Source organism: Myotis daubentonii, chromosome 4, assembly GCF_963259705.1.
Source record: "Myotis daubentonii chromosome 4, mMyoDau2.1, whole genome shotgun sequence".
NCBI lineage: Eukaryota > Metazoa > Chordata > Mammalia > Chiroptera > Vespertilionidae > Myotis > Myotis daubentonii.
In genome coordinates this window covers 27,419,932-27,442,932 of record NC_081843.1, presented here as the reverse complement: position 1 = coordinate 27,442,932, position 23,001 = coordinate 27,419,932, and the positions used below count along the sequence as shown (strand labels likewise).

The 23,001-nt window shown below is 39.9% G+C and overlaps 1 protein-coding gene across 5 annotated transcripts in view; it reads left to right on the top strand.

Annotated features, from left to right (window-relative positions):
- Positions 1-23,001, top strand: part of SMG1 (SMG1 nonsense mediated mRNA decay associated PI3K related kinase) — a 115,127-nt gene that overhangs the window by 59,474 nt on the left and 32,652 nt on the right. For all 5 annotated transcript variants that reach the window (XM_059693295.1, XM_059693293.1, XM_059693294.1 and 2 more), the window contains 15 exons: positions 1,718-1,860; positions 2,003-2,204; positions 7,085-7,194; positions 9,110-9,257; positions 9,861-10,020; positions 11,004-11,124; positions 13,591-13,839; positions 14,169-14,453; positions 16,248-16,392; positions 16,510-16,648; positions 17,773-18,003; positions 18,113-18,290; positions 19,899-20,060; positions 20,800-21,017; positions 21,304-21,458. In XM_059693295.1, coding sequence (XP_059549278.1) covers positions 1,718-1,860; positions 2,003-2,204; positions 7,085-7,194; positions 9,110-9,257; positions 9,861-10,020; positions 11,004-11,124; positions 13,591-13,839; positions 14,169-14,453; positions 16,248-16,392; positions 16,510-16,648; positions 17,773-18,003; positions 18,113-18,290; positions 19,899-20,060; positions 20,800-21,017; positions 21,304-21,458 — 2,646 coding nt within the window. The remainder of the gene's footprint in view (positions 1-1,717; positions 1,861-2,002; positions 2,205-7,084; positions 7,195-9,109; positions 9,258-9,860; positions 10,021-11,003; positions 11,125-13,590; positions 13,840-14,168; positions 14,454-16,247; positions 16,393-16,509; positions 16,649-17,772; positions 18,004-18,112; positions 18,291-19,898; positions 20,061-20,799; positions 21,018-21,303; positions 21,459-23,001) is intronic.

The window sequence follows — 23,001 nt, the reverse complement described above, 5'->3', positions numbered from 1 at the left end:
ATCAATGATGGAAAGAATCATTGATTGGCTGCCTCTTGCACGCCCCCTACTGGGGATCGAGCCCGTAACTCTGGCATGTGCCTTTGACTGGAATCGAACCCGGGACCCTTCAGTCCAAAGACTGATGCTCTGTCCACTGAGCCAAACCAACTAGGACTTTACTACACCTTCTTCTTCTTTTTTTTTTTTTTTTTAAACAATATGTAATTAGCCCTAACCAGTTTGGCTCAGTGGATAGAGCATCGGCCTGCGGACTGAAAGGTCCCAGGTTCGATTCCGGTCAAGGGCATGTACCTTGGTTGCGGGCACATCCCCAGTAGGTGGTGTGCAGGAGGCAGCTGATCGATGTTTCTTTCTCATCGATGTTTCTAACTCTCTATCCCTCTCCCTTCCTCTCTGTAAGAAATCAATAAAATATATTAAAAAATAAACAATATGCAATTATATATGTGTTTTCCGATGGTCTTTTTTCTTTTTTTTTTATTAATATATTTTATTGACTTTTTACAGAGAGGAAGGGAGAGGGATAGAGAGTTAGAAACATCGATGAGAGAGAAACATCGATCAGCTGCCTCCTGCACACCCCCTACTGGGGATGTGCCCGCAACCAAGGTACATGCCCTTGACTGGAATCAAACCTGGGACCTTTCAGTCCACAGGCCGACGCTCTATCCACTGAGCCAAACCAGTTAGAGCATTACTACACCTTCTTAATACACCTTGGCATTTAGCTATTTGCCCATAGTTGTGGTTATTTTCTTTGAATTCATTTCTACAAGCTGATTTACTAGAAGAAAGGCTATGGATTGAAGAAAGGCTATGATATATACTGTTACTAAGTTACCCTACAGAAAAGTTTATTCCAATTTAAATCTCTAACAGTAGAGAATACCTTATCTTCACCTTTGTGAACACTGAGTGTCACCAAGAGACAAGAACCCGGTCACCATCATCATTGAAAGTATTTGTTTTATTTTACATTGCTTTATTTTTTTTAATTAAAAAATATATTTTTTATTGATTTCAGAGAGGAAGTGTGGGGGGGGCATCAGTGATGAGAGAGAATCATTGCCTGCCCCCTACTGGGATTCGAGTCCACAACCCAGGCATGTGCCCTCGAACTGTGACCTCCTGGTTCATGGGTGGACTCTCAACCACTGACCCACACTGCCCTGGCTACATTGCTTTATTAATGGTTAATAGTAAACCTTATCTCTGTGTGCTATATTGATCATTTGTGATTTTTGAAAACCCAGATTAAGTTTTCATGGCCTCTCATTTTTTTCTTTATTGATCTGTGAAATTTTAATGTACACCAAGATTATTGATGCTATTTAATTTCTTGACTTGTAATTTGCTTTTAATGTTTATGGTGGGGTTTTTTTTTTATACCCAAAAGTTTCAGGTTATTATGCCATTAGATCTGTTACTTTATGGATTCTTTTCTTGTATTTCTTTTTCTATTAGCCTTTGCACACATTGAGATCAGATATTTACCCAAATATTTTCTGTTATTTTTTGCTATCTTTTTTTCAACATTTAACAATGTAATTTATTTTCAGTTGTTGGGAGGAAGAGATCTAATTTTTTGCACGCCCCACACAAAATAATCAACTAATTATCTAGCTCAGTTTATTGAGTGATTCATTCTTTCCAGTTTTTATGGAAATAATATGTGAATAATTTAAAAATAAGGCTGTCTCAATTTGCATTGAAGGTTTGAAAAGGCCTCTGTGGAGTACCAGGAGCATCTGTGTGCCATGACAGGGGTTGATTGCTGCATCTCCAGTTTCGACAAATCTGTTCTTACATTGGCCAATGCCGGGCGAAATAGCGCCAGCCCAAAGCATTCTCTGAACGGTGAGTATTCAACATTTAAATAAAAGTAGTCATCAAATAATTTATACTGATGATCTTACTGCATGCTTTTAAATTTCTGCACTCTGATATATTCATAACTGCACTGGATCTCTCTATATGTATTATAAATACTTTCACTCAGGTGACTCCAGGAAATCTTTGTTGTCCAAACCACCTGACTCTTCCCCTGAGGTTATAAATTATTTGGGAAATAAAGCATGTGAGTGCTACATTTCAATTGCTGATTGGGCTGCTGTACAGGAATGGCAGAATGCTATCCACGACTTGAAAAAGAGTACCAGCAGTACTTCTCTCAACCTAAAAGCGGATTTCAACTATATAAAGTAAGGATTTTTTTTTCAGTTGTAAATTATGATACTTAACCCCATTAAACAAATTTTCAGTAACTTTAAAGGCTTCCTCTGTGGCAGAAAAATGTTGAAATTGGTCATATCTATTATTGCAAGATGGTTGTAGCTCTAATGCTGCATTCTAAAAACGACTATAGTGAGAAACCAACATTAGAAGTGAGGAGGGCATTCATGCTATGCGAAAACAGACTCATAATTGTTGAAATAGTTATTTGGTATGATTCTCAGAGCCTATTCAAGTGAGGAGGGCATTCATGCTATGCGAAAACAGACTCATAATTGTTGAAACAGTTATTTGGTATGATTCTCAGCCTATTCCTATTCTAAAATAAAACTGAATATATAGTAGTCCCCCCACCTCCCACCTTATCCGTAGGGGATACTTTCCAAGACCCCCAGTAAATGCCTGAAACTGCAGATATTACCAAACCCTGTATGTGCTTTTTCCTATACATACATAACCAATGATAAAGATAAATTAAGCAGAGTAAGAGCTTAACAACAACAACTAACAATCAAATAGAATGGTTATAATAATATATTGCAATAAAGTTTATGTGAATGTGGTATGACTCTTTTCTCTCATCTGATAACTTACTGATAACTTAGATGGCTACTAAGTATACATGGGCAGGTAGTGTATACATGTGGATATCTGGACAAAGGGATGATTCCCGTCCCAGGTGGGATGGTGTGAGATTTTATCATGCTGCTCAGAACAGTGCACAATTTAAAACTTATGAATAGTTTATTTCTGTAATTTTCCATTTAACATTTTCGGACCACTGTTGACCATGGGTAAGTGAAACTGTGTCCTAGCTGGTTTGACTCAGCGGATAGAGCGTCTGCCTGCAGACTAAAGGGTCCTGGGTTTGATTCCAGTCAAAGGCACATCCCTGGGTTGCGGGCTCGATCCCCAGTAGGGGGCATGGAGGAGGCAACCAGTCAATGATTCTCTCTCATTGATGTTTCTGTCTGTCTCTCCCTCTCCCTTCCTCTCTGAAATCAATAATATATATATATATATATATATATATATATATATATATATATATATATATATATTTTAAAAAAGTGAAACCATGAATAAGGGAGGGACTATTATAAAGATAAATTTGTCACTGCTTTAGAAAGGATCACATTTGATGGCATTGTTTCTAAATTAGATATGAATACAGTAAATCCTCACTGATATCATTGATAGGTTCTTGGAAATTGGCTTTTAAGTGAAGTGAAATAACATGTAAGGAAACTAATTTTATTATAGGCTAACTAGAGGCCTGGTGCACATTCGGGGCTGGGAGGGACATGGGAGATTGGCCAGCTGGGGAGGGACCATGGGAGGGGTCCAGGGCGTGTCTGGCCCATCTCACTCAGTCCCGATTAGCCAGACCCCAGCCAGACCCGGTCGGAGTGTCTACCCGCTGATGGTCAGTGCACGTCGTAGTGAGCGGTTGAGCTGCCTTAATATATCATTAGCATATTACACTGATTGTTTGAACAGACAACCAGACACTTAGCGTATTAGGCTTTTATTGTATAGGATTAATATAAATAAAGTTAAGTTCCTATCACAAAAGCATCAAACTTCTAAATCAAGACCCAAAACCCTTCTAATATTAAACATTGACATAAATGTGAGCTATAAATACATTTTTGAAGGGTTAATAAAAACAAATAACCAAGTAAAAATTAGTAATAAAAAGAAATGTGTGTCGCCAAAACCGGTTTGGCTCAGTGGATAGAGCGTCGGCCTGTGGACTGAAAGGTCCCAGGTTCGATTCCGGTCAAGGGCATGTACCTGGGTTGCGGGCATATCCCCAGTAGGAGATGTGCAGGAGGCAGCTGATCGATGTTTCTCTCTCATTGATGTTTCTAACTCTCTATCTCTCTCCCTTCCTCTCTGTTAAAAAAATCAATAAAATATATTTAAAAAAAAAAAAAAGAAATGTGTGAAAAGGACTTTGACCCCTAATAAGCTAAAAAAAAATCGTATGGTGGAATTTGAACAGGAAAGGCATGTTATGATCTGTGTTAGTGGTTCACTCTGCTGTGTTTTAAAGAGACAGGAGATGTGGGGGCAAGGATAGCATATAGACCATTAATTTGTGGCCTTAAAAGTAGAGGGAGGAGAAAACATACTATTAATTGATGTAGGAACGCACAAAGAACAATGAGGCATGTTTAAGAAAAGTGTTTGTGAAACATGCAGATGAGATTAAGTATGCAGTTAAGAATTGGATTTGGAACTAAGGAGGAAAATCTAAGCTAGAGAGAGATGTGGGGATCGTGAGCATATAGGTAATAATTAAGGGCATGACTCTACTCTGGAGCCCTTATAAACCACCAACCACAGGTAAAGCTCTGGAGAAGAGTGAGTAAAAATGAAAGTGTGCCAAGAGGGCTCAGAATCCTTTTGAGCATCTGTTAAGGGATGTGGAAGGAGCCATTAAAGAGAACACAAGGATATTGAGAAAGGAAGTGTGGGAGATGAGAGCCAGAGTGGAATAGTCAGCTTTGTCAGAAGCTCCAGGATACAAGCAAGAAGAGCTTTATAGAGAGAGAAGGAGAAACAGCCAGGTTGAATACTGTTGGTGGAAAAATTTGAAAGTGAAAAGCATTAGGTAGGTTAAATGGGTAGTGAGTTTTTCTTCCTTTTTATGTTGTTAATCCTCACCCGAGGATATTTTTCCATTGCTTTTTAGAGAAAGTAGAAAGGTGAGGGAGAGACAGAGAGAAATATCGATGTGAGAGAGATACATCAATTGGTTGCCTTTTGCATGCATGCACCCTGACCATACCGGGAAACCTGCAACCAAGGTACGTGCCCTTGACCTGAATTGAAACCGGGACCCTTTAGTCTGCGGGCCGATGCTCTATCCACTAAGCCAAACTGGCTAGAGCAGTAGTGAGTTTTTCTTGAAGTCTAGGGGAAGAAGCTGTGGCTGAAGTAGAATATTATGTGTTTATTTTAAATACTAGAGGCCCGGTGCACAAAAATTTGTGTACAGGAGGGGGTGTAGGGGGGTGTCTCTTAGCCCCACTTGTGCCCTCTCACAGCCTGGGACCCCTCGGGTGATAACCACTTGCTGGCTTAGGCCCACTCCCCAGGTGGCAGATGGCAGGCCCAATCCCTCAGTGCCTGCCCAGCCTCCCCGGGTCGCAGATAGCAGGCCCGGATGGCGGCAGGGCAGGCGAGATGGCGCTGTCCTGCCCTGCCTGCAGTATGCAAATTAGCTGCCATCTTTGTTAATTTGCATATTGTGCTGATTAGCCAATGGGAGGCATAGTGAAGGTTCTGTTTAGCAAGGTTTTCCCCCTCAAAACTTCTAACTGGAGCTAGTTTTATCAGATCTATAACAGTCATGGTCAAGGAAAGAAGTTATTCAAAGATTAGATCCAAGTTTCCATAGTATGAATTGTGGGAGAAACAAGGTCGTGTTGTTTTATATAAAGTTCTGGGCACTTAAAATATAATACACGAGGAAGATACATCTGGCTCACAATATTTGTATTACCATTCAATCCAATTAAGAACAGAATAAATATTTTGACTGAAAAAAAAAACATGGTCAATTACCATGTTTGTCTATTATTAGATAGGCTATGATTGGTGAGATTAAGTGTTCTTTTAGACAAAGGGGGAGGAGACACTAGAAAGCAGAGGTTGAAGAAACAGGGTAAAGGATTAACTGAACCCCGCCTTTTCTGTGCCTCAAGGTAATTAGTTAAAGTTAGATACAGATAGTTTTGGGAGTAGATGGTAGGTTGGGTAAGGGTAGAGGAAATTAAAGCCTGTGGTTTTTGTTCCTTCTTTTTTTTTATTTTCCTAAGGAGCCAGTCATTAGCTGAAAGTGTGAGGGCATTGTAGAGTATAGTGGGCACAGGCGGAACTTGCCACTGGAGAAGATTTAGACCCTGTAGTGGCAGAAGGGTAAGTGTTTTGACAGTTCATCAGCCATACGGCTCACCTGAGAGGCTGGTGATTACGTTGAGCCAGGCGTGGGGCTTATTAAGGTAGAAGCAGGTACAGTCAAGTGATGTCTATTTGCAGTGCTGGATTCAGGCTGAGATGTAAGGGAAGCAACACAGTGAGGGGGATAGGAAAAGATGAGTGATTCACAGAGAAGAGATTAAGAAACTAAGTCATCTTGGTTAGAGAGCAGCTACAATAGGAATGGGAACAGGGTCAGGGATCTGAAAGTAGCAGTGAGGAGCTAGAAGGTGAGGCCTCTCATCTTGGCATTGATGCTCCAGGACTATAGGAGGATGTTTCAGAGGGTTCACCATTTTCAGGTAAGGGAAGGAGATGGAAAAGAAGACTTCCTTAAAAGAAGAGAAAACAGATTCAATGAAACATAGTAGGAAAGGTAGAAAGGGACGAGGGAGGGGTGTCAGCAGTGAATGAAGGCAGGACTAGGATATAAGATTGAAATAGTAGAGACCTACAGGGTCTTGGGCTTTAGATGATGGGTGAGGCCCTATAGGATGTCTGGTGATAGCTTGGGGAGAACTAGATGTTGAAGTTGCCCTGCAGAAGTCCACTGCCAGTTTGTTGGAGGGGGCCTCAATGAAAATAGGCGCATGCAAAAAGAGGAAGGCGACATGGAGGGGTGAGCATGCTAAACTGCATAATATCTAAAGCTGTGACTTTCCGGTTTGCCAGTCCAATTTTAGTGCTAATTAAGATGGTAGTCACATCTTCAAAATAAAAATAAAATGGTGGCCTCTGTGGAAAGAGCTTCATCAAAAGAATGCTGAGTAATTTTGCTCTATTTTTTTAGAAAAAATTTTTTAATGGTTCCACAGGCTGGATAGGGTGTAATACAAGCTAACCTATATTTTAATTACAGATCACTAAGCAGTTTTGAGTCTGGAGAATTCATTGAATGTACTGAGCAATTAGAACTGTTACCAGGAGAAAATATCAGTCTACTTGCTGGAGGATCAAAAGAAAAAATAGGTATTTGAGATAACTTTTATTCACAAGTTGCTCAAAATGTTTGGCTTTTAGTATTTTACTGGGAAATCTGGGAAGTAATTGTATATGAACTTTGGGGCAGAGTTCCATGCAAATCAGCTTAAAATTTAGGACTGTTCTGTTTATTTGGCAAATAAATAGTTTAAAATTAAGCAAACTTTAAAAAGTAATACTTTGAAATTTATCTAGCCAATTTGCTTGAAATAGCATGAGTAGTGTTTAAACTAAATATATTTTGTGCTTGACATCTTGATGTGGTTCATTAATTAAGTTTTTTTTATCACAACTGAAAAATTTTGTATAATGTATACTATAGTATTGAGTAATTTGTGTGGTAGCATTGATTTGCTAGATTCAGTAAGATTTGCCAAAGTAGCTCTAGATTAACCCCTATGAATAGTGACTTACTGATTTCTAAGCCTTGAAATGAACTCATTTGGGGGAGTTCTAAATTAAAATTTTATATGAAGAACTAGGGGCCTGGTGCACGAAATTCGTGCACTGGGTGTGTGTGTGGGGGAGTGTCCCTCAGCCCAGCCTGCCCCCTCTCACATACTGGGAGCCCTCAGGCGTTGACCCCCATCACCCTCCAATCGCAGGATCGGCCCCTTGCCCAGGCCTGACGCCTCTGACAGAGGTGTCAGGCCTGGGCAGGGGACCCTCATTTCCCCCCATCACTGGTTCTGCCCCCAGCCCAGGCCTGATGCCTCTGGCCCAGGCATCAGGCCTGGGCAGGGGACCCCCAGACCCCTCCGATTGCTGGCTCTGCCCCTTGCCCAGGCCTGATGCCTCTGCCAGAGGCGTAGACCCCCATCACCCTCCGATCACCTGATCAGCCAGCCCCTTGCCCAGGCCTGACACCTCCGCCAGAGGTGTCAGGCTTGGACAGGGGACCCCCATCTCCCCCCGATCACTGGCTCTGGCCCCCGCCCAGGCCTGAGGCCTCTGACCCAGGAATCATGCCTGGGCAGGGGACCCCCATCTCCCTCTGATCACTTGCTTCACCCCCCGCCCAAGCCTGGCGCCTCTGACCCAGGCTTCAGGCCTGGGCAAGGGGACCATCATATCCCCCCAATCCCCGGCTCAGCCCCCCGCCCAGGCCTGATGCCTCGGCCAGAGGAGTTGACCCTCATCACCCTCCGATCACCAATCACCGGATCGGCCCCTTGACCAGGCCTGAGGCCTCCAGCAGAGGTGTCAGGCCTGGGCAGGGGACCCCCAGCTCCCCGCGGTTGCAGGCTCCGCCCCTGCCCAGGCCTAACGCCTCTGGCCGAGGCGTCCGGCCCGGGCAGCGGGGACCCGCAGCTGCAGCGGCCCCGCAATCGTGGGCTCCGCTTTAGGCCCAGGCAAGGGACCCCTAGCTCCCGGGACTGCCAGCTTCGACCGTGCCCAGCTCCCATCGCTGGCTCCACCCCTACTTCCTGCTATCACTGGCCAGGGCGGCAAAGGCGCCTGATTCTCAGATCATGGCTGGGGGGCAGGGCAAAGGCGGCCCCAGGGCCGCCTTTGCCCTGCCCCCCAGCTCTTAGCTCCCCCCTGGGTTTCTGATCACTGTCAGTGGCAGGGGGCTTCTTCCTGCTTTCCCTTTCGCCTCCCTGCATTGTGCCTACATATGCAAATTAACCGCCATCTTGTTGGCAGTTAACTGTCAATCTTAGTTGGCAGTTAATTTGCATATAGCCCTGATTAGCCAATGAAAAGGGTATCGTCGTACGCCAATTACCATTTTTCTCTTTTATTAGTGTAGATCATTTTCATAGGTATCAAAAGTAGTATTTAGTTGTTTGAAACTAATATGAAAGGTGGTATTGATAATTTCTTAACACTGTCGAAATATCTTATTATTTGTACATTAAAAGTGAATTAACTTTTAATGGAATCTATTTAACTTATGTAGACATGAAAAAACTGCTTCCTAACATGTTGAGTCCAGATCCAAGGGAACTCCAGAAAGCCATTGAAGTTCAGTTGTTAAGAAGCTCTGTTTGTTTGGCAACTGCTTTAAACCACCTAGAGCAAGATCAGAAGTGGCAGCCTGTCACTGAGTAAGTGGAATCCTAAGGAGGTGAATGTGCATTACATACGCGCTAGAGGCCCGGTGCATGGAATTTGTGCGTGCGGGGCGGGTCCCCTCAGCCCACCCTGCACCCTCTCCAATCTGGGACTGCTGGCTCCTAACCGCTTGCCTGCCTGATCGCCCTTCACTGCCTCTCCCCCCCCCCCCCCCCCCCAACCTGGTTGCCCCACGCAGCCTTTTCTGTTGTCTGGTTGTTTCAGTTGCGACAGTCACTTAGGCTTTTATATAGATAGATAATTCACAGCAAATGTATGTACTCTGGTGGGGTGAGGCAGTTAACAGAGCACTACAGTGCTAGTTGTGATAGCTTCATTTCGTTGTAGAAGTTGTATATGTGAATGCCACTTGCCAATATACACTAAAGTTGACAGTATATAAAATATAACTCCCCCTCCCCCCAGAAGCAAATACCCTGACTTGCTTATATCATTTTACTAAAGAGCGGGCCAGATCCTCTTCCTTTCCTCACTTTGGATGCCAATATGGAAGCATCTTATCAAACTGCTTTATACCCTTGAGTGGTTACAAGTTGAGACATCTCAATTAATTAATAATAAATATTTTGTTTCAGAAACATGGTAAAGTACTTGAAGCAAACCTCACGTATAGCTATTGGACCACTGAGACTTTCTACTTTGACAGTCTCCCAATCTCTTCCAGTTCTGAGTACCTTACAGCTGTATTGCTCTTTTGCTTTGGAGAACACAGTTTCTAACAGACTTTCTACAGAGGTGTGTATATCTTTACCAGGATATTCTTTCAATCATCAATAGGCACTAGTGTAGAGCAAAGACTATTTTTCAATTTAAATAGCATTTGTGGGTTTTGTTTGGACAAGCTAGCAAATACAGAAATCTGAAATGCCATTTTCAGGCAGATCTTAATTTGAGAAGTGTGTAAGGCAGATCAAAGAACCTAAGATACATAATCTCAAGGATGCTAATTGCTTAATTTTTTTCTTCCTTTTTCTTTTTGGACAAGATGTTGGTGTACATAAACATATCTTCCTTGGGCAGATTATATAAATTTTAGATTTGACTAAAATGAAGACATTCTCTCCTTTTCCCAGATAGGTTAAAGTTTAGTCAGAGATAAGCTCTTCCCAAAGGAATTATAATCTTTGAAAATGTGTTTATGAAGAAATAGTTTTGTTTTTTTTTTTTTAAAAATATATTTTATTGATTTTTTACAGAGAGGAAGGGAGAGAGATAGAGAGTTAGAAACATCGATGGGAGAGAATCATCGATCAGCCGCCTCCTGCACATCTCCCACTGGGGATGTGCCAGCAACCCAGGTACATGCCCTTGACCGGAATCGAACCTGGGACCCCTCGGTCCGCAGGCCAACGCTCAATCCACTGAGCCAAACCGGTTTCGGCAGAAGAAATAGTTTTATATGTTTCTGTAATTTAGCCTCTGCTGTACAGTAAATATGCTGTTTATTTTTTATAAAAATTGTGTACTTTATTGATAAGTATATTGATAAATTGGATTTACATTCTGAAAAACAATTTTTTGGGGGGTAAAACAAAGTTTTCTCTTAGAGTGTCTTTTCCTCCTGTGATTAGAAGATACAATGAAGAAAGGGGAGAGTTTAATGTATATAAACCTGAAGTAGAGCTGAGGTAGCTGCCCTATCGGGGTGTAACTAAACTCAGTCTACAAACATGTAAGGAGCCTATTTCCATTAAGGAGTTTTGGTTTTTCCCTGGCAGGACTGTCTTATTCCACTCTTCAGTGAAGCTTTGCGTTCATGTAAACAACATGATGTGAGGCCGTGGATGCAGGCATTAAGATATACCATGTACCAGAGTCAGTTGTTGGAGAAAATAAAAGGTAACTAGGTTTATTTAAGAAATAGATTTATTGAGATATAATTTACAAATTATAAGTGTATAGTTCTTTGACTTTTAACACATCCTCACCTGTGTAAACACCAATAAAATAAAAATATAGAACATTTATCTACTCCAAAAGGTTTCCTTATGTCTTTTCTAGTTATCTCTCCCATCTGCCCATCCCAGGCAACCACTGATTTGCTTTCTATCACTATAGACCAGTCCTGTCTTTACTAAAGTTTTATATAAATGGAATCATAAAATATGCTCTCTTGTGTCTGACTTGCTTGCTTAGTATTTTATTTTTAAGGGTCACGCATAGTACAAGTATCAGTGTGGTCCTTCCTGTTGTTGAGTAGAATCCATTGTATGGATATACCACAATTTGTTTATCTGTTGACCCTTTAATGGATGTTTGAGTTCTCAAAATTGGGCAACTATGTACCAAACTGCTGTGAATTTCGTGTACAAGTCTTTGGGTGGACATGTATTTGTATTTTTCTTGTAAATGTCTAGGAGTAGGGTTGTTGGGTCATATGGTTTAACTTTCAAAATAGTTTGGCAGATTCTTATAAACTGGTTGTACATATTGCATTCCTCTGGCATTGCATTGTTGGGGTTGTCAGTCTTTAATTTTAGTCCCTGGAGTGTGTATATAGTAGTATCTTGTGGTATTTACATTTTCCTGATGATAAGTGATGTTGAGTATCTTTTTATTTGCATAGTGGCCATTGTATATCTTATATTCTGTAAAGTGTTTAGATCTGGTCAATTTCTAATAGTCATAAGACTTGTTTATGTGTTTGGGGTATAGATTCTTTATCAGATATAATACACTGTAAATGTTAAATTTAAACACTCCAAAGGAATAGGTAGAAAAATGTGTCATTTCTAAGAAAGAATGTCTATCATGTTAAAGGGATGACAGTAATTTACTTTTACTGCTCTAAAATGGAAAACTTGCCAGAAATCGTTGAATTTTAGTTGGAAATGTTGTAGCTGGGATTACTGAGTAAATTTGAATGTTAAATTTCAACTATGCTACTGCTGGGGTATGCACTTGCATTGCAGGGTGATTATTGGTAAGTGTGACTCATACCCTTAATGTCATAGAGACCTGGGTTTGGATCTTCAGCCCAGCATTTGTAAATTGGGGACCTTAGGGCAAGTCACTCAACTTCTAAGTCACTTTCTTTTTTGGTGATGGTGATTGCCCCACTGATGTGATTCTTTGTAAGAATTTATAGGAGATGAGACAAGGTATATAAAAGCTCTTGCACAGAGCATGGCATATAATAGGACTCTAAATATCTCCTTTTCTATCCTTTTCTTATTGAACATGTTTTAAAGTTGGAAAAAGTCAGTAATGCAATGGTTGTATTAATGAAAGATGCTTAGGCAACCTAATTTGCCTAAGGGAGAAAGGGGAGAGATGAAGCTGGATGAGGTTGCGATTGCTATGGAATGCAAAGCATCAGTGCCTTAAATGCCACATTCAGGAGTTTTGGCTTTGTCAAAAGGGCAGTGGGAGGCCATCAAAGGGAAGGGAAGTGTTCAAACTTCCTCTGTGTAAGATTGCATCAGTTGCAGGTTGGAGAATGGATTAGAAGAAGGTAAGACTGGGGGCAAAGGTACCAGTTTGGCTGAAGTCCTTTCCAAAGGTAACCAAAGGTAGTGGCATTAGGGACAGAAAAAAGCAGATGTGATAGGAGGATTGAAAGTAAAATTTAAGATGATTTCCGGGACCTGCTCAAGTAGTCAGGTTGATCATGTGCCTTTCCTTGAGAAAGGGAAAACAGGAGAAGTAAGTAAAAGGTTTGAAGATGGAAAATGGATTTCACTTGAGTTAAGTTAACATGCCTTTGAAAAACCTGATTGTAGCTGCTGGTAAGCTGTTGGAACTGAGATGTCTGGTATGGCTAGGGATAAAGATTCAAGAGTCATCACCATTGGTATGGTAATTGAAGCCACAGGAGCAGGTACTATTGTTCAGGGAGAGTTTGTAGACTGAAGGGGAGAATGCCTTAGGACCGACCTGAAGAACACCAACTTGAATGGATGGGTAATGGAGGAGAAGGATTCTTCAGGAAGGTAGGAATAAACCAGGAGAGAATGGCAGGGGATACTTATACAGGAAGGAGGGATGGTCTGGCCTTACCCTCATTCCCCACCCTTTGGCCTAGGTTCTTTACTTAAAATTTTCAGAAATTAAAAGACTGAATTTCTTATAGTGAATGGTTTTTACTTTTGTCTGCTTTGTTGTGTATGTTAATTTCAACAAGTGTTTATTGTTTGTTGTATGCCAAGCACTATGCTGACTGCTAGAGATTTAAAGAAGATGAAAAAAAAAAAAAGTTTTTATTATTTATGAAGGCAAGAGTTGGGGAAGAATTTTTTGGTTGTGTTTCTGTGAAATCTGGGACTAGACCAATCAGGGACTAATAAAATGTTTTCTTCTCTCCAGAACAAACAGTTCCAATTAGAAGCCATCTCATGGAATTAGGTCTAACAGCAGCAAAATTTGCTAGAAAACGGGGGAATGTGTCACTTGCAACAAGACTGCTGGCACAGTGTAGTGAAGTTCATCTGGGAAAGACCACCACTGCACAGGATTTAGTCCAGCATTTTAAAAAACTGTCAACTCAAGGTCAAGTGGATGAAAAATGGGGGCCTGAACTTGACATTGAAAAAACCAAATTGCTACATACAGCAGGTTAGTAAAAATGAATTATGGTAAATACATATGATAGTGGTATCTAACACAACTATGTATGGTGTTAGTAGCAGAAATGTTAATTCCCCCCGCCCCCCCAGCTGTTGCAGAACATTTTAGTCCTAAATAAGAATTTATGTGTATTGACTTATCTCTATAATTTAGTACTTTTAAAAGAAGTAATTTTGTTACTGGTTATTAAAATAAGGCCTGCTTTAAGAGATTATTAATTACGATTGAATTTACATGTTTTTAAAAGTTCATTTACCCCAAAATTTCCATTGTTTGCTTTGAAGGCTTCTAAGGGCTTGTTTTTTGGTTTTCTATAGGCCAATCAACACACGCAATGGAAATGTTGAGTTCCTGTGCCATATCTTTTTGCAAGTCTGCCAAAGCTGAATATGCAGTTGCCAAGTCAATTCTGACACTGGCTAAATGGATCCAGGCAGAATGGAAAGAAATTTCAGGGCAGCTAAAACAGGTTTACAGAGCTCAGCAACAGCAGAACTTTACAGGTCTTTCTACTTTGTCTAAAAACATACTCACGCTAATAGAACTGTCATCAGTTAATACAGTGGATGAAGAGTATCCTCGGATTGAGAGTGAATCTACAGGTAGGATTTCTTTCTCTTACTAGCTTTAAAATATTAATTTTAAAAGTTATTGTGCCCCCTGTTTTAAAGTTTACAGTGTTAGTGGTCCAGCCTGTGTGGTTCGGTGGTTTGAGGGTTGACCCATGAACCAAGAGGTTACCAGTTTGATTCCCGGTCAGGGTACATCCTCGGTTTGTGGGCTCGATCCCCAGTAGTAGGTATGCAGGAGGTAGCTGATCGATTTTTCTGTCTCTATCTTCCTCCCTCTCTCTCTCAAATCAATAAAGTTTACAATGTTACGCTGACTGTAATTGGCCACAAAAAGTGTCTCTGGAAATTTAGTATATTATATTACCTGGAAGTAACTAAAACACATTTCTTTAATATCTAATGCCGCTATGGAAGTCCTTGAACTCTGCCCCCCCAGGCCATACTTCCCACCTTCCCAATTCACAGTGCTTTTATGGACTTAAATGTTTTTACTGGCAATCAGATTCTGCCCCAGATAACTAAAAATTTTTGTCACACAAGAAGAAGTAAAAAAAGATATAAAATAGTAGTTTGTGGTCCCCTTGACTGGTGGAGCACAGAAATTACAGAAAGATTCAACTTTTACATCCTGACACTAGTGTTAGTAACAGAAAGGTACAAGACAGGATAGTTAATTCATTCAACATTTGAGTGGTACTATTGTCTAGTTTTTACAGATTTGGAGGTAATTAACCTCTTTGCTGAACATGAGAATGTACTTTCATTTTGTTGCTGTAAAGCCTAGGATCTTAATTACTTAACAATAGTATTATATTTATAATGTGTGTTTTATAGGGTCTTGATATTCATAAGGGATATTTCTTTATAAATCTTCATATTGGCAAATGACACGAGAGCAGACGATATTTTTACTTTTAAACTGGGAATAAAGGTATTCATCTCACTTATATTCTTGAAATAGTGTTGAAAATTTGGGGGAGTTGAGGAATGTAAAGAAGTTGCATGAAGGTTCTAGAGAGATGGAACTATTCACGTTAACTGTTGCAGACACTTCATACTTCACTTAAAGTGGATAATGACAGCTAACACTTGGTTAAAAGTGTTGTTTGTATAATGAATTTTTTATTTATAAAAACAAATGTAATTTTACTTACAGACAAAGATACTCACCTCATGAATCTCTGAATGAGATTGTATACTCATCACCTTTATATTCATTTGCCAAAATGTTTAAGCTGAATCTAATCATAAGAAAATAGCCATTCAAATCCAGAATGCAAGACATTCTACAACATATCTGACACCTGAACTGTTTAAGGTGTTCAAATTCAGCATCATGAAAGACATGAACATTTTTTACAGGGTTATAATTTTGGTGGGATTTTAAAAATAATGTATTTTTATTGATTCCAAAGAGAGGAAGGGAGAGGGGATAGAAACATCAACCATGAGAAAGAATCATTGATCAGCTGCCTCCTACTTGCCTACTACTGGGGATCGAGCCTGCAATCTGCAACCTGCAACCCAGGCATGTGCCCTGACTGGGAATTGAACCATGTCCTCCTCGTTCATAAGTCAATGCTCAACCACTGAGCCATACCAGCCAGGTTACAGGGTTATAATTTAAGCTTACTTGCGAAGCTGAGTGATTCATCTCAACATATTAGCCTTTTAAAAAAATAATACAAATAAATGCTTTATCAAATTATTTACTACAGTATTGTGGAACTTATTGGTTTTAGTGTTAAAAAAAAAAAGAGAGAGAGAGAATCTATGAATGTAACATTGCTGATTGCTTTCATTATTTTTTTTCCTTCATGGCAGTACATATTGGAGTTGGAGAACCTGACTTCATTTTGGGACAGTTGTATCACCTATCTTCAGTACAGGCACCTGAAGTAGCCAAATCTTGGGCAGCCTTGGCTAGTTGGGCTTATAGGTGGGGCAGAAAGGTGGTTGACAATGCCAGGTATGTATGTTGAAATGTGTAATTTATTTAATGCATTGCAAAATAGAGGTTTAAAATGTCTGCTGACATGGTGAAGTTTTAGTAGCTGAAATACCGATTACTTGTTTATTTTTATAGTCAGGGAGAAGGTGTTCGTCTGCTGCCTAGAGAAAAATCTGAAGTTCAAAATCTGCTTCCAGACACTATAACTGAAGAAGAAAAAGAGAGAATATATGCTATTCTTGGTCAGGCTGTGTGTCGGCCAGCAGGGATTCAGGCAAGGAAACATGATACAGTGTTTGGGGGAAATAGTGTCAAGGTCACTGTTCTAATTCATTTGTTTTGAGGTTGATTACATATAGTTGATTCAGTGTTGTTTTGTTTCAAATAAATCTTTGGTTTTTAAGATGAAAGTGAGTTAATAGCTTTCTGATTTCTTGAGAAATCAAGTCAGTTCCTTAGGGTCCTGGTTAAAAAGGGTGAAATTCATTTTATGTAAAGTAGATTACTCTTGAAATGCAGTTCTGATCAGAAATTAGGGTCTTAACATAGGCTTGGCAGATTTAAAATATGCTGGTGCCTGAGCCCCACCCCAGATATTCTGGATGGAGTGTGTGTATGCACATGTGTGCATGTGTAATAAGCTTACTAGGTGATTTTAATATATAGCCAGAGTTGAAAACCAGTGGACTAGATTATCTGTAGGATCTACCTCCCTCCCCCCTCAAAAGTTATGTTATGACTATTAAGTATTTAGTTGCAGACTTTAAAAGTTTGGATTTTATTGATTCTGTTCTTACTCTAGACCAGTGGTGGGGAATGTCCGGCTTGCATGCCACATCAGGCCCGCAAAATCATTTGGTCTTGCCCTGCCAAGGCTTTGGGGATGAGTTAAATGTTTGACCAAATATAGCAGGCTGATTTTTAAGTTGATAATTTTGTATGACCCAAGAATGATGTTATAAATATTCAAATGGCCATTGGTAGAAAAAAATTCCCCACTCCTGCCTACACTTTAGCAGATATCATTGTCTGCCAATGCCTGTGTTATGTGCGTGCACAGTACTGTAGGGAGTAAGGTCTGTTGTGACTTTATTCTGTGTACCTTCAGCCTTTTGAACAGATTGTTTTCTTTTCTGCAGGCAGGATATTATATTACAACGTAGAACATTTAAAGTCTAAAAATCAGTCTTTAATCTTTGAGAGATGCTTATATCTTCTTAGCTACATTAATATACCATAAGGAGAAGCATATTGACATTTAGCCTATATAATGCTAAATATGGAGTAGTTTGGTCTTTCATAATGAGAAAAATATTTTCATTTAACAGGAAAATCAGGTACCTTTCTCCCTTTTCAATTTGTATTATAAATAGCATTTTATGCCCAATTTTTATTTAGGATGAAGATATAACACTTCAGATAACAGAAAGTGAAGATAATGAGGAAGATGACATGGTTGATGTTATCTGGCGTCAGTTAATATCAAGCTGCCCATGGCTGTCAGAACTTGATGAAAATGCTACAGAAGGAGTTATTAAAGTGTGGAGGAAAGTTGTGGATAGAATCTTCAGCCTATACAAATTGTCTTGCAGTGCATATTTTACTTTCCTTAAACTCAATGCTGGTCAGGTAGATCACACAGTCTTCTCTTTTAGCAAAATTTTTTCAAAATTTTTTTCCTAATAGACAAAAACAGTATTCTGAATTATTTATTTCTTCCATTTGTCTTTTGCCCTAGATTCCTTTAGATGAAGATGATCCAAGGCTCCATTTAAGTCACAGAGTAGAGCAGAGCACTGATGATGTGATTGTGATGGCCACCTTGCGATTGCTCAGGCTGCTCGTGAAGCATGCCGGCGAGCTTAGGCAATATCTGGAACATGGCTTGGAGACAACACCTACTGCTCCATGGAGAGGTGATGGTCTAAAAAATGTCTCAGCAAAAATTATTTCTGGTTATGATAGCTAAGGCAATAAAAAAGTAGAAGTTCCTTCTTTATATCTATTATTTACAGTGTTACTGAATGGATACATTAGTTCTTTTTTTTTTTTTTTTTAAATATATTTTTGCCAAAACCGGTTTGGCTCAGTGGATAGAGCGTCGGCCTGCGGACTGAAGGGTCCCGGGTTCGATTCCGGTCAAGGGCATGTACCTGGGTTGCGGGCACATCCCCAGTAGGAGATGTGCAGGAGGCAGCTGATCGATGTTTCTCTCTCATCGATGTTTCTAACTCTCTATCTCTCTCCCTTCCTCTCTCTGTAAAAAATCAATAAAATATATTTTTAAAAAAAAGAATTTAAAAAAATATATATATATTTTTATTGGTTTTTTTACAGAGAGGAAGGGAGAGAGATAGAGAGTTAGAAACATCGATGAGAGAGAAACATCGATCAGCTGCCTCCTGCACACCTCCCACTGGGGATGTGCCCGCAACCAAGGCACATGCCCTTGACCGGAATCGAACCTGGTACCTCTCAGTCCACAGGCCGACTCTCTATCCACTGAGCCAAACCGGCTACGGCGGATACATTAGTTCTTATGACACCCTGAGCTGCTGTTACACCACTTCCCTCTCACTTTTCAGAAGAATGGAAAGCTGAGAGGCAGAAGCTTTTTATATACAAAATGAATTTTGGAGAGAGTGGTTAAAATTAAGTTCGAAAAAATTTTGTATGCTATGTGGAATCTAAAGAACAAGGTAAATGAATAAAATAGAAATAGGCACATAGATACGGAGAGCAGACCAGTGGTTGCCAGAGGGAAGCAGTGTCGGGGGCCTGGGTGTAAAAGATAAAGGGATTTAGAAGTACAAATTGGTAGTTACAAAATAGTCTTGGGGATGTATAGTCAATATCAGTAATATTGCAGTAACTATGTATGGTGCCAGGTGGGTTCTGGAAATACTGGAGGGAATACTTTGTAGAGTATATGATTATCTAAACCACTGTGCTGTATACCTGAAACTAATACAAAACAATATTGAAAGTAGTAAACTGTAATTGAAAAAATAATGTTATATACCCTTTGTAAAAATTATTTCTGCCTTCTTTTACAGTCATTCTCAGAAAATATATTTCTTAGAACAATTTTGAATTGCTCTAGATTTTGATTATAGCTCTGTACCCTAACCACACTGGGAAAGCAAGAGTTATTGTGTATAGCCCTAGCCAGTCTTCTCAGTGGTTAGAGTACCAGCCTGAGGACTCAGGGGTTTGATTCTGGTCAAGGGCATGTACCTTGGTTGCAGGCTTGATACCTGGTGCTAGTCAAGGCGCGTGTGGGAGGCAACCATCGATGTTTCTCAGTCTCTCCCCCTCCCTTCCACTCTCTCTAAAAATCAATGGGAAAAAATATTCTTGGGTGAGGGTTGAAAAAAAAATGAACTATGTACAGGTCTTTGTTATCACAAGGAGAAATTGAGGCCATTAGAAGTGATGCTGGCACATTAGGTTCTCTCCGTTTGCATCCACTATGTTGACCCTTTTTAATAACTTTAAAATGTTTCTTTCTTCTTATCCTGAAGGAATTATTCCACAGCTTTTCTCACGCTTAAACCACCCTGAAGTATATGTGCGCCAGAGTATTTGTAACCTTCTCATCCGTGTGGCTCAAGATTCCCCACATCTCATATTGTATCCTGCAATAGTGGGTACCATATCGCTTAGTAGCGAGTCACAGGCTTCAGGTATGGAATATTAAAATGCTAATTTGAGTATAAATTATTTTGCAAATAATGTTTATTAGGTAAATTTTTTTGAGCTTTATATTCCAGAGTTGATGGAGTTTGCAAAATAATAATTGCCATTTATTGAGAGAATAACTGCTTTGTGCTGGCCCCTAGGACATATGCTTTATACATTCTCTTCAGTCTCACAGTAACCCGCTGAGCATGGGAAATTGTTTGCTGAGCTGAGTAACTGGTGGATAAGGATTGAAACCACATTCTAGACCAGCCGTGGGCAAACTACGGCCCACGGGCCGGATCCGGCCCGATTGAAATGAATAAAACTAAAAGAAAAAAAGACCGTACCCTTTTATGTAATGATGTTTACTTTGAATTTATATTAGATCACACAAACACTCCATCCATGCTTTTGTTCCGGCCCTCCGGTCCAGTTTAAGAACCCATTGTGGCCCTCGAGTCAAAAAGTTTGCCCACCCCTGGTCTAGACTCTGGCTGGGAGAACACTTTATTTGTTGAGACTTATTTCTTACTTTCCCCCCATTGATCTTCTGTTAGCTTGAAATATTAATAAATATAAAAGCTCAGTTTGTAAAAAGGCAGAATATTCATGATGTTTGGTCAGTTTAGTGCACAGAATGCCAGTTATTTAAATGAGTGCTCTGGAGTTGTTTTCCCTCACTTGACATATGCCCATGGGAGAAACATCCTAAGTCTACCTTATTCTCTCATTTTGTTATAGGAAATAAGTTTTCCTCTTCAATTCCAACCCTACTTGGTAATATTCAAGGAGAAGAATTGCTGGTTTCTGAGTGTGAGGGAGGAAGCCCTCCTGCTTCTCAAGAGAGCAATAAAGATGAACCCAAAAGTGGATTAAATGAAGACCAAGCCATGATGCAGGATTGCTACAGCAAAATTGTAGATAAGCTATCCTCTGCAAATCCAACTATGGTGTTACAGGTACAGAAAACCCATGTTTTAAATCAATTTTTATTATAACCATTCTCCCCCAAAACACAACCTATAAACAAAACCCATTAGAAACTGTCATGGAAATATTTGAGGAACAAAGCTTTTAGAATAATCAAAATTGGTTTTACAAATATACATTGATAAGCAGAATCACTAGTGAAGGTTGTGATTATATCATGAACAAAAGATATTTAACCTGCAGTTTCCAGTATTTGCAGAGCTGTGCTGTCTATGGACTTGTAGATGAGCATGTTTGCATGTGCTGTGTCTGCAGGTTCAGATGCTTGTGGCTGAGCTGCGCAGGGTCACTGTTCTCTGGGATGAGCTCTGGCTGGGAGTTCTATTACAGCAACACATGTACGTCCTGAGACGAATCCAGCAGCTTGAAGATGAGGTGAAGAGAGTCCAGAACAATAACACCTTACGCAAGTACGTTTTCATACATATACTCCAAAAATGAAGCTGCTTTTTTCTTAAAATTTTTTTTAATTTAAAACAAATTTTAAAATTTAATTTAATTTTTTCCCATCACCATTTATCCCCCCTGTATACCTCTTCCACCACCACCCACCTCCTCCCCTTGTCCGTGTCCATGAGTTCTTTCCCTTTTTTTCTTTTTTCACTCAGTCCCTCCACGTCTCCTCTCTCCCTCCACCCACCCCCAGAGTTGTCAGCCTGCTCTCTCTCTATCTATGAGTCTGTCTCTATTTTGCTTGTTAGTTCAGTTTGCTTTTTTAAAAAAAGTATACATAACATACAATTTTGCCCTTTTAACCAGTTTTAACTATACAGTTCAGTAGCATTAAGTACATTTATAGTGTTGTACAATCGTCACCACTGCCCATTTCCAGAATTTACTCATCATCCCAAACAGAAAGAAGCTCTGTACCCATTAAACAGTACCTCCCCTCCGCCCCCAAACCCTAGTTATCGCTCTTCTACTTTCTGTCTCTGAATTTGACTGAGTACCTCACATAAGTGGAATCATAGTGTTTGTCCTTTTGTGTGTCTATGTTATTTCACTTAGCATAATGTTTTAAAGTTTTATTCATGTTGTAGTGTATGTATATCAGAATTTTTTTTCTTTTGATGGCTGAATCTTTCCTTGTATGGATATGACACATTTTGTTTATGTACTCATCTGTCAGTTGACACTTGAGTTGCTCCTCCTACCTTTTGGCTCTTACAAACAATGCTTCTATGAACATTGGGGTACAGATAACTGTTTGAGTCCCTACTTTGAATTATTTTGTATATAATTCAGTGGATTTTCTGGGCCATATGGTAATTCTGTGTTTAACTTTTTGAGGAATTGCCAAATTGTTTCCCACTTTGGCTGCATCATTTTCCGTTTCTACCAAAAGTGCACATGAATTCCAATTTCTCAGTATCCTGGGCAGTACTTATTTCTTTTTGCTTTTTATTCTTTTTTTAAAAAAAATAGTTATTTAATTGATTTCAGAGAGGGAGGGAGAAGGAGGAGAGAGAAACATCAGTGATGGGAGAGAATCATTGATTGGCTGATTCCTGCACAGCACACACTGGGGATGGAGCCTGCAACCCAGGCATGTGCCCTGACCGGGAATTGAACTGTGACCTCCTGGTTCATAGGTCAGTGCTCAGCCATTGAGCCATGCTGGCTGGGTTTTGATAACAGCCATCCTAATGGGTGTGAAGTGGTATCTTACTGTGGTTTTGATTTGCATTTCCCAGTGACTAACAGTGTTGAGCATCTTTTCATGTGTCTGTTGACTATATGTATATCTTCTTTGGATAAATGCCTTATTCAGATCCTGTACCCATTTTTTAATTAGATTGTTTGTTGTGTTTTATTAGCTCTCTGCATATTCTGGATATTAATCACTCATCAGATACATGACTTGCAAAAAATAATTTTTCACTCTCTTGGTAATGTCTTTTGACATATGTATATGTTTTCTTTTACATTTTTAAAATTTTTTTAGAGAAAAGA